The following is a 12,500-nucleotide window of genomic DNA, read 5'->3' as shown; positions in this document are numbered from 1 at the left end:
TTGAAGTAAATCCTTATTTTCTTATGGTGGGTTAGAGGGTTTTAGGTGGCTGGTTGGATAGATGGATGGATAGATGGATAATCGGGTGAATGATTGTGTGGATGTTTGGGTAGATGAATGGATGGATAGGTAGATGGATGATTAGGTGAATGGTTGTGTGTTTGGTTGGGTAAATGGGTGGATGGATGGATGGATGGATGGTTAGATGGATGGATGGATGTTAGATGGATGGATGGATGGATGGTTGGATGGATGGATGGATGGATAGATACATGGATGGATGGATGGTGGGGTGTGGTTGGGTGGATAGATAGAGGGTTAGATGGATGGATGGATGGTTAGATGGATGGATGGATGGATGGTGGGGTGTGGTTGGGTGGATAGATAGAGGGTTAGATGGATGGATGGATGGTTAGATGGATGGATAGATGGATGGATGGATAGATACATAGATGGATGGATGGTGGGGCGTGGTTGGATGGATAGATAGAGGGTTAGATGGATGGATGGATGGATAGATGGATGGATGGATGGTGGGGCGTGGTTGGGTGGATAGGTAGAGGGTTAGATGGATGGATGGATGGATGGTTAGATGGATGGATAGATGGATGGATGGATAGATACATAGATGGATGGATGGATAGATACATAGATGGATGGATGGATGGTGGGGCGTGGTTGGGTGGATAGATAGAGGGTTAGATGGATGGATGGTTAGATGGATGGATAGATACATGGATGAATGGATGGTGGGGTGTGGTTGGGTGGATAGATAGAGGGTTAGATGGATGGATGGATGGTTAGATGGATGGATGGATGGATGGATGGATGGATGGTGGGGTGTGGTTGGGTGGATAGATAGAGGGTTAGATGGATGGATGGATGGATGGATAGATACATGATGGATGGATGGTGGGGTGTGGTTGGGTGGATAGATAGAGGGTTAGATGGATGGATGGATGGATGGTGGGGTGTGGTTGGGTGGATAGATAGAGGGTTAGATGGATGGATGGATGGATAAATAGATACATGATGGATGGATGGTGGGGTGTGGTTGGGTGGATAGATAGAGGGTTAGATGGATGGATGGATGGATGGTGGGGTGTGGTTGGGTGGATAGATAGAGGGTTAGATGGATGGATGGATGGTTAGATGGATGGATGGATGGATGGATGGATGGATAGATACATGATGGATGGATGGTGGGGCGTGGTTGGGTGGATAGATAGAGGGTTAGATGGATGGATGGATGGATAGATACATGATGGATGGATGGTGGGGTGTGGTTGGGTGGCTAGATAGAGGGTTAGATGGATGGATGGATGGATGGATAGATACATGATGGATGGATGGTGGGGTGTGGTTGGGTGGATAGATAGAGGGTTAGATGGATGGATGGATGGATGGATGGTGGGGTGTGGTTGGGTGGATTGATAGAGGGTTAGATGGATGGATGGATGGATGGATAGATACATGATGGATGGATGGTGGGGTGTGGTTGGGTGGATAGATAGAGGGTTAGATGGATGGATGGTGGGGTGTGGTTGGGTGGATAGATAGAGGGTTAGATGGATGGATGGATGGTTAGATGGATGGATGGATGGATAGATACATGATGGATGGATGGTGGGGCGTGGTTGGGTGGATAGATAGAGGGTTAGATGGATGGATGGATGGATAGATACATGATGGATGGATGGTGGGGCGTGGTTGGGTGGATAGATAGAGGGTTAGATGGATGGATGGATGGATGGATAGATACATGATGGATGGATGGTGGGGCGTGGTTGGGTGGATAGATAGAGGGTTAGATGGATGGATGGATGGATGGATGGATAGATACATGATGGATGGATGGTGGGGCGTGGTTGGGTGGATAGATAGAGGGTTAGATGGATGGATGGATGGTTAGATACATGATGGATGGATGGTGGGGCGTGGTTGGGTGGATAGATAGAGGGTTAGATAGATGGATGGATGGATGGATGGATGGTGGGGTGTGGTTGGGTGGATAGATAGAGGGTTAGATGGATGGATGGATGGTTAGATGGATGGATGGATGGATAGATACATGATGGATGGATGGTGGGGCGTGGTTGGGTGGATAGATAGAGGGTTAGATGGATGGTTAGATGGATGGATGGATGGATAGATACATGATGGATGGATGGTGGGGCGTGGTTGGGTGGATAGATAGAGGGTTAGATGGATGGATGGATGGATGGATGGATGGATGGATGGATAGATGATGGATGGATGGTGGGGCGTGGTTGGGTGGATAGATAGAGGGTTAGATGGATGGATGGATGGTTAGATACATGATGGATGGATGGTGGGGCGTGGTTGGGTGGATAGATAGAGGGTTAGATAGATGGATGGATGGATGGATGGATGGTGGGGTGTGGTTGGGTGGATAGATAGAGGGTTAGATGGATGGATGGATGGTTAGATGGATGGATGGATGGATAGATACATGATGGATGGATGGTGGGGCGTGGTTGGGTGGATAGATAGAGGGTTAGATGGATGGTTAGATGGATGGATGGATGGATAGATACATGATGGATGGATGGTGGGGCGTGGTTGGGTGGATAGATAGAGGGTTAGATGGATGGATGGATGGATGGATGGATAGATACATGATGGATGGATGGTGGGGCGTGGTTGGGTGGATAGATAGAGGGTTAGATGGATGGATAGATTAATGGATGGATAAGTGGACGGATGAATGGATGGTTGGATAGTTAGGCTGATAGCTGGATGAAAGGGTTGTATGGATGGATGAATAGGTGGATGAATGGATGTTTGAGTGCCCGACCGCTGTCACTGTAATACCTTAGCAACAGTGAGATTAATCTGACTTTATTGGGCTGCATTAGTTTCCAGTGTAACCATGCAGCAACACACACACACACACACACACACACACACACACACACACACACACACAGTGATTAGCTTCAGTACAGCTTTGGGGACGGGACCCTGTGGAGCCAAATCCTGAACATAAATTATGTCATTTGAAAGACGTAATGAAAGTGTTGAGTCATTTATCACACACGCAACATAAAGGAAGGTCATTTCATTTTTTATGTTTTACCACCACATTATGGTCCTGGGTTCCATCCCCAGGTGGGGCGGTCCGGGTCCTTTCTGTGTGGAGTTTGCATGTTCTCCTCGTGTCTGCGTGGTTTCCTCCCACAGTCCAAAGACGTGCAAGTGAGGTGAATTAGAGATACTAAATTGTCCATGACTGTGTTCCATATAACCTTGTGAACTGATGAATCTTGTGTAATGAACCAAAGTGTAAAACCTGACGTTAAAATCCTAATAAACAAATAAACAAACCACCACATTATCCTGGTCAGGGTCACAGCAAGCACGGTTCCACCGTAAAACACATTAAAGATATTATTTCCATTAAATAACTGATTTATTTCTCCTGTATAATTTATTACATGTATGAATGTACACATGGATTGAATATGGTGTCCCAATACTTTGTATTTTGTGTTTTTAATGAAGCACCTGTTTTTAGGGTTGTTGTTTTTTTTGCCATTTTATTTGACTTAGTATTTTTATCATTTTTGGATTGTGGTTGTACCGTACGTCTCAGTCTGAAGTCGTTCTTTGATGCAATGCTGTCTTCTCTCTGTGCGTGTCTGTGCAGGATGGCCATTCAGGTGGATAAGTTTGACTTTGAGAGCTTGCCGGCGGTGTCCCACGATGCCATGCGTCAGAGCGGCGTGTATCAGAGGGAGGAGGAGGAGAAGCAGCAGGTTCAGGGAGGATACATCAATAACACACTGCAACTGCGCTGGAACATCATATCCTTTATTTTTAATGCTCCAATCGTCTTAAACCTGCACTCACTCACATCACTGGACTGCTTTTACTCTGTTTACACTCATTTAAACCCTATTTTGATTCCTGCAACACATTTTTTTAAATAAATGCAAATAATTTAGGTCGCTCACCATCCACCATACATAATATTGTGGAAAGATTCAGGGTATCCAAAGAAACACTGCCTGTGTCTTATTATTAATTATCCCTCTCTCTCTCATTACCAGGTACATACCATCAACCCTAAAGCCTTGTAACTAGCACAGCCAATCATTGCATTGTATTCGAATGGGGCGTACTGAAGAGCTCGGTTGCTTCCTGCTGGCCACCATCACGTTGGGTCGATGCCACCTATTCACTAAGCGGTTAAATACGTCTCTGCCCTGCTAGAGCTGCTTTAGTATCAACTGTTAATGTTACAGAAGCAGCAGCCCTGTGGATTGGTTCAGATGGGCATACATATACACACACAGCCTAAGATCATATCTTAGTTGGGCGTCCACACAAACACAGTTGGCTGTGTCTGAGGGAGGGAGGGTCGGACAGGGTCTTCTCCCACTTCTGCTGTGATATGAGAGTGCAAGAGTGTGTGTGTGTGTGTGGGGGGGGGGGGGGAGCATGGAGCATAGCATGGCTCTCCGTACATGGGACCCCAACACTGGTAGGTGCTAAAAAGCTAACACAGACTGGCTTGCTTCTCAACTCAACACGGCTGGGATGCACTGGAACGCAGACAGTGAGCCATAGCAAACCAAATGACATCAATGTTCGACTTTACTAATCCGCCTGTGGTAAAATAGAAAGATAGATCGTCCAAGCAGTCGTGTATCACATGACTTCGTTTTGGAGGGTTTGAACCTGCAAGTCGGGCGTCCATGCAAACACAGTTGGCTGTGTCTGAGGGAGGGAGGGTCAGACACGGTCTCTTCTTGCTGATGCTGTGATATGAGAGTGCACAAGTGTGTGTGTGTGTGTGTGGTGGGAGGCGGGGGGGGTTGCTGGGTTCGGGTTGGAGTCACATGGAGCTTAGCGTGGTTTGATGCTCCCAGCAGTTGTGTTTAACATGAGGGTTTTAACCTGCAAGTTGGGCGTACACACAAACACAGTTGGCTGTGTCTGAGGGAGGGAAGGTTGGACAGGGTCTCTTTCTGTTGCTGCCTTCATTTGAGAGTGCACAAGTTTGTGTGTGTGGGGAGGGGGGTTGTCACATGGAGCTTAACATGGCTTTCCATACGTGAGAACACAACACTGGTAAGCGCACACAGACCGGCCTGCTTCTCAACTCAACACTGGGCTGGGATGCACTGGAATGCAGACAGTGAGCCAGGACAATCCAAGTAACATCAATGTCCGACTTTACTAATCCTCCTGTGGTAAAATAGAAAGATAGATCGTCCCAGCAGTCGTGTACCACATGACTTCTTTTTGGAGGGTTTGAATCTGCAAGTTGGGCGTCCACACAAACACAGTTAGCCGTGTCTGAGGGAGGGCGGGTCGGACAGGGTCTCTTCCCGCGGCTGCTGTGATATAAGTGTGTGTGGTGGTGGGGGGTCACATGGAGCTTAGCATGGCTCTCTGTACGTGGGAATCCAACACTGGTAGGTAATGAAAAGCGGACACAGACTGGCCTGCTTCTCAACTCAACACTGGGCTGGGATGAACTGGGACACAGACAGTGAGTCAGGACAAACCAAGTAACATCATTGTCAGACAGTTGTCTGTGTCTGAGGGAGAGAAGGTCGGACAGGGTCTCTTCTCGCTGCTGCAGCAATTTAGAGTGTGTGTGTGTGTGTGGTGGGGGAGTGTCACATGGAGCTTAGCATGACTCTCCATACGTGATACAGTGTGTAGGACCCCAACACTGGTAGGTGATAAGAAGCGGCTGCAGATTAGACACGTATTGGACATGATGTGTGGTGATCCGGCTGCCCGATCATGCTGGGTGTTGTGCAATGTGATGTGTGGTGTCCACAAACTTTTGGCAGTGTAGTTTCTCCCAGTGTTGCTCTGTTTGTGAGTGATGGATAGACGTGGCGGTGATTAATCCCAGTGATTAATCTCAGTAATCTCTGTCTCATGGAAACGAGTGGTGATGGATGCTGGGTGCTGCTCGGTGCTGCCGGTGATGTTTGTGGTTTTTTCTCAGTCTGTGGGATCGTTCCGTTCTGAAGAGTAATAACAGCGCAGCGTAAACAATCACATTGTGATGAGTGTTACTCACAAGCAGCCAGACTCACAGATGAAGTGTTTACTTCTGATTTTAAAGTCAATCCCCCCCAATCTCCACACACAGAGCGAGTGCAGGCGTCTCTCACATTTATTTCAGTGTTGTGACTGCTGGGGGGGGTTTGAGATCTTCATTTCCGTTCCAGCTCAAAATGCAAAGATTAAAGAAAGATTTTAGTTACCTACAAGTATCACGAATTTAAAGAACCCAACAACAACAAAAAACTAAAGAGAAAGAAAAAAGAGTCATGCACTTAGGAAAGCAATTACGTAGAAAAAAAACAAACTATAAACTGAAGTGATGAAAGAGACATAAATAAAGAAAAACAGTAAGAAGAAAGTAAAAACTTTAAAACATTAAAGTTGGTAAAAGAAAAGAAAGAGCAGATACTGTTTAGTTTAGTAAAATTGTTAAGCGAGTGAAGTCTCAGTTCTGTGTTCAGGCCACACCCACATAGTTCTACAGTTTAATAATAATAATAATAATAATAACAGTCGCTTGGGTAGTGCAACGGTCTGTTACACTAGCACACTACTGCTAAGATACTGGTTTGAATGAGTGGCATGTGTGTTTTTAATATATATATACAGTACTTATAAACTTATAATGAATTAATGATAATAAGTAGAAGAAAAAGAAAAATAGCATTAATAACAATAATAATAATAATAATATATTAATAATTAATAATAATAATAGAATTAATAATAATAATATAATAATAATATATTGTTATTAATAATAATAGTAGAATTATTAATAATAACAATAATAATAATAATAATAATGTAAAAATAATAATAGTAGTAGTAGAATTAATAATAATAATAATAATAATAATAAAATAATAATAATATCGTTAATAATAATAATAATAATAATAGCATTAATAACAATAATAATAGTAATAATAATAATAATAGCATTAATAATCATAATAATAATAATAATAATAACACTAATAATAATAGTAGTAATAATAATATAATAGTAATAACACTAATAATAACAATAATAATAATAATAATAATAATAGCATTAATAATAATAATAGTAATAATAATAATATAATAATAATAATAATAATGTAAAAATAATAATAGTAGTAGTAGAATTAATAATAATAATAATAATATTAAATAATAATAATAATAGCATTAATAATAATAATAATAATAATAATAGTAATAATAATAACAATAATAGTAATAATAATGATAATAACTTTAATAATCATAATAATAATAATAATAATATAATAATAATAGTAATAATATAATAATAATAATAATAACAGTATAATAATAATAATTAATAATACATCATTAATAATAATAAGCATAACAATAGCATTAATAATAATAATACTAATAGCATTAATGATAATAATATAATTAATATTAATAATAATAATAATAAGAATAGTAATATTAATAATGATAAGAAGAAGTCGCAGTAGAAGTAGAAGAATATAAACTATGATAATAATAATAATAAGAAGAAGAAAAACAGTGAGTGAACAAAAGTCCTGCATTGGTTGTTAAGTTTTTAAACAGTATGAAAGGGCTATACTGCTTAAAGAGATCAGATGGACATGCAGGATCTGAACTATTTAGAGCTATAAAGGCCATAACGAGGACTTTTTAATCAACATGAAGTGTAACTGGCAGCCAGTATGAGCTGAAGTGCAGATTTTGGTTTGCAGAAACACTTGCTGTAATATCAGATTTAGTTCCTGATGTTAGAGAGTCTGTTAGAAGCAGGAAGTTCATACATTGTTCATCCCAGACTTTTGCTTTTTATTCAGACTTACTGGATGTTTAACAGAAGACGTTTAAACATCAGTATTTGAGTGATTTTTGTTGGAAGTGTAGTAAAGGTCTCAGATGTGGACTGTGAGTTGATCTCAGATGTAGCTGAGAGAAGAAACCACTTCCTCAGAGTAAAAGCTCTTCATGTTTCAGCGTTTGTTAGAGCTTTAAGAGCATTGCGATGCTTCGGTCTGGGTTAAGTCGGGTTTTTCAGTGTGAGATGTGTTGTCGAGTGTGAGTAGAGAGGCACTTAGAAAATAATAAACAGCTTAAATGGAGTCCAGAGGGAATATCTCTTACTGTGAGATCAGATTGGGATCAGGGTTAGTTTTGATTTGGTTCCTCTGCAGGTTCCTGTGTCACTGGGCAATAATGTCCAATTTTTTTTTAACCGATAGCCGACTGTCATTAGTCAGCAGTTAACCTTTAACCAACAAGCTAACAGCTTCACATTAAAATATATGGAGATACCTTTCCTAATTATTGACCCTAAGTGTTTCAGCCACGCTCAGTCTATACAGGTGTATAAATGTGTTAGGAAAGCTCTTATTTTATTTCCCTGCAAAAAATAAAGAGGAATAAAGATGATAACAACATAATTTAATTGTTTAGTGTGCAGTGAGTGCAGTGGCCAGCACAGATCCCATCCACTTTACAAGGTATATATAGGATGTCCAACACATTCATGGTCTGGTGTTCATGTACTTTTGTCCATATAAATACTGTATACACCGAGAATAGTCCACCAACCAAAAATATATCCAGCCAACAGCGTCCTGTGACCACTGATGAAGGTCTAGAAGATGACCGACTCAAACAGCAGCAATAGATGAGTGATCGTCTCTGACTTTACATCTACAAGGTGGACCAACTAGGTAGGAGTGTCTAATAGAGTGGACAGTGAGTGGACACGGTATTTAAAAACTCCAGCAGCGCTGCTGTGTCTGATCCACTCATACCAGCACAACACACACTAACACCACCACCATGTCAGTGTCACTGCAGTGCTGAGAATGATCCACCACCTAAATAATACCTGCTCTGTGGTGGTCCTGTGGGGGTCCTGACCATTGAAGAACAGCATGAAACAGAGAAACAGATGGACTACAGTCAGTAATTGTAGAACTACAAAATGCTTCTATATGGTAAGTGGAGCTGATAAAATGGACAGTGAGTGTATAAACAAGGAGGTGGTTTTAATGTTATGGCCGATCAGTGTATGTTTTGTTTTATTGCATGAAAATACAGCAAATGTGTCATGAAAGTGAGTAAGTGGGTGGGTGAGTAATTTAGTGTGTATTTAAGTAGGTCAGTGAGTAAGTGGTTAATAAGTGTTTGGGTCAGTAGGAGTGGGTGGTTGGTTAAGTGGGTGGGTAAATGTGCGAGTAAGTATAATTAGTAACTATGAATGGGATTGAGAGGGTTTGTAGGTTAGTAAGAGTAGCTGGTTAAGTCAGTGGGTCGGTATGTAAGTGATTTAGTGGGTTTGTCAGTAGGTGTCTGGTGAGAAATTGTTAATTAAGTATAGGTGGATGAGTAAGTGGGCAGGTTTGTAAGTAACAGTGGATTTGTGAGTGGGTGGGTTTGTAAATGAGTGGGTAGGTAAGTGATTGGTGGGTGTAAGTGAATGGGTGGATGTGTGCATTTTTATGTAAGTTGGGCGAGTAACGGAAGATTTGTGGGTAAGCGGGTGGATTTGTGTAGGGGGTGAGTAAGTAGGTGTGTTTGTGTGTGAGTTGTTGAGTAGCTGGGCAGGTTTGTGAGTGTGAGCAAGTGGGTACATTTGTGAGTGAGTGGGTGACTAAATGGGCGGTTTTGTGGGTGAGTAGGTGGGTGTTATTTTGAGTAAATGGTTGAGTAAGCGGGTGAGTAGGTGGGTGGGTTTGTGAGTGAGTTGGTGAGTAGGTGGGTGGGTTTGTGAGTGAGGGGGTGAGTAGGTGGGTGGGTTTGTGAGTGAGGGGGTGAGTAGGTGGGTGGGTTTGTGAGTGAGGGGTGAGTAAGTGCGTGAGTATGGGTGGATTATTAGGAGGGTGAGTAGGTGGGTGGATTGGTGAGTGAGTTTGTGAGTGGGTGAGTAGACAGGTGGGTTTGTGAGTGAGGGGGTGAGTAGGTGGGTGGGTTTGTGAGTGGGTGAGTGGACAGTTGGGTTTGTGAGTGAGTGGGTGAGTGGACAGGTGGGTTTGTGAGTGAGGGGGTGAGTAGGTGGGGAGAAATTGGTGAGGAGGTGAGTGAATGGGTAAGTAGGTGGGTGGGTTTGTGAGTGAGTGGTTAAGTAGGTTGGAGGATTAATGAGGGAGTTAATCGGTGGGTGGGTTTGCGAGTGAGTGGTTAAGTAGGTTGGAGGATTAATGAGGGAGTTAATCGGTGGGTGGGTTTGCGAGTGAGTGGTTAAGTAGGTTGGATTAATATAGGAGTAAGGGGGTGAGTAGGTTGGTGGATTAGTAATGGGTTGAGTAAGCAGGCAGGTTTGTGAATGAGGGGGTGTGTAGATGGGTGGATTAGTGAGTGGTGAGTAGAGGAGTGGGTTTGTGAGGGAGTAAGTGAGTGGGTGAGTAGACGGGTGAATGAGAGGGTGAGTCAGTAAGTAAGTGGACAGGGTTAGACGTGACTGAAGGTCAGACAGAGGACAGAGGGTGACAGACGTGTGTGTGTGTGTGTGAGTGTGTGTGAGTGAGTGAGTGGGTGTGTGAGTGAGTGGGTGTGGGTGTGTGGGTGTGAGTGTGAGTGAGTGTGTGAGTGAGTGTGTGTGTGTGTGTGAGTGAGTGTGTGAGTGAGTGTGTGTGTGTGAGTGAGAGTGAGTGTGTGAGTGAGTGTGTGTGTGATTACAGACTCTGTAGTGGATTAAGGTGAACAGCTCTTCTTAACCTTGTCTTTGCTTCTCGTTCTTGTTGAATGTTAATATTTTTGGCGGCCCCTCTCTCAGGAACCCCTCTCACTCCTCAGTCACGACGTTTCTTAATCTCTATAGCAACAGTCGTCCAAACGTGGGGTCACCTGAGGATTTAGGACCGACAGTATGGGGTTTTAGGCTCATATGTACAGGTGTGAGTAAAAGTAAATGAACCTCTGTGTTAATGAGCACTACCTGGTGAAACGTGTTCCAGTTTAGGAGATAAGATCAGAACTGTGGGCACTTAGTCTATTAAATATATAAATGAATCTTCTCTTAAAAGATTGGTCTGTTAGAACCATGTCCTCGTGCAAGAAAAGCCCAAGACGCCTTAATCATCTTCTTCTCCTGGGCCTTTGTCCCGTTCGGTTGCGGGTTCATCTCTTCGGCGTATCACGATCCACGCATCAATTTGGCACAATTTTTACGCCGGATGCCCTTCCTGACACGACTCTCCCTATTTTATCCGGGCTTGGGACCGGCACTACAATGCACTGGTTTGTGCATCTAGCGGCTTGGTATCTATAGGACAATTCAGTGTCTCCAATTAGCCTGGTGGCATGTCTTTGGACTGTGGGAGGAAACCGGAGCACCCGGAGGAAACCCACGCGGACACGGGGAGAACATGCAGACTCCGCACAGAAAGGACCCGGACCGCCCCACCTGGGGATCGAACCCAGGACCTTCTTGCTGTGAGGCGACAGTGCTACCCACTTAGCCACCGTGCTGCCCCCGAGACACCTTAATAAAAAATGAAAAATAAAATAAATTAATAATAATATTTGATTTATAAGCATCTTTCAGGATACTCAAGGACATGATACAACCACAGAGCATAAAATTATTTAATCAATTAAATAAAAATAATTAAATAATTAAAAAAAAAAAAAATTGATGAAAAAAATCGATTAAAAAAATACAAAAAAGAAAATATTTATTTTTACATGTCTAATTTATCAATTAAATAAAAATTAAATAACTTAATAATTAAATTTAATTAAAAAATAAAATTACAAAATAATAATAATAATAATAATATTTTATTTATAAGCGCCTTTCAAGATACTTAAGGAAAATAAAATAAATCAAGTATAAAAATATATGAAATAAAAATAAAAACAACTAATAACTAAATAAATAAAAAAAATGAAATTATATAAAAAACAAATAATAATAATAATAATAATAATAATGATAACTAAACTAAGCTAATAACTAACTAAAAAAAATATTTAATTAATAAGCGCCTTTCAACCTTTACAACCACAGAACATAAAATCAATTAATCAATTAAATAATTAATGTCATAAATAACAAACAACAACTAAATAATAAATAACAATAAAGAGGGTAAATTAAACAGTATCAGTAAAACGATCGGAAAAAGGTGGAAACGGCTGCAGAAGCATCACTAAAGACCTGAGTGAAGATCTTTCCATGATTAGGTAAACGGAGAACATTCAGACCTGATTCCACTCTACCTAGAAGTGGTTGTCCTGTTGAGATCACACCAAGAGCACAACGGGCAAACCTGAAAAAAAGTGAGAAAGAACCAAAGTGTAACAGCAAAAGACCTGCTGAGTACTGTGGACCTGTGGAAGGTTATACAAGGTCCATGAAGGAAGCCGCTTCTGTCCAAAAAGTGTGTCCACCTGGATGTTCTACAGTGCTTCTGAAAAAATGTTCCACAGACAGATAAGGCTAAAGTGGAACTAGACCAGAGACT

At 41.7% G+C, this 12,500-nt stretch overlaps 1 protein-coding gene across 1 annotated transcript in view; it reads left to right on the top strand.

Annotated features, from left to right (window-relative positions):
* trappc9 (trafficking protein particle complex subunit 9) overlaps positions 1-12,500 on the top strand; it is a 344,576-nt gene that overhangs the window by 217,144 nt on the left and 114,932 nt on the right. The window contains exon 20 of the mRNA XM_063018274.1: positions 3,671-3,827. Coding sequence (XP_062874344.1) covers positions 3,671-3,827 — 157 coding nt within the window. The remainder of the gene's footprint in view (positions 1-3,670; positions 3,828-12,500) is intronic.

Source organism: Trichomycterus rosablanca, chromosome 1, assembly GCF_030014385.1.
Source record: "Trichomycterus rosablanca isolate fTriRos1 chromosome 1, fTriRos1.hap1, whole genome shotgun sequence".
Taxonomy (NCBI): domain Eukaryota; kingdom Metazoa; phylum Chordata; class Actinopteri; order Siluriformes; family Trichomycteridae; genus Trichomycterus; species Trichomycterus rosablanca.
The sequence above is the reverse complement of the archived record's forward strand: the minus strand, read 5'-3'. Positions and strand labels throughout refer to the sequence as shown.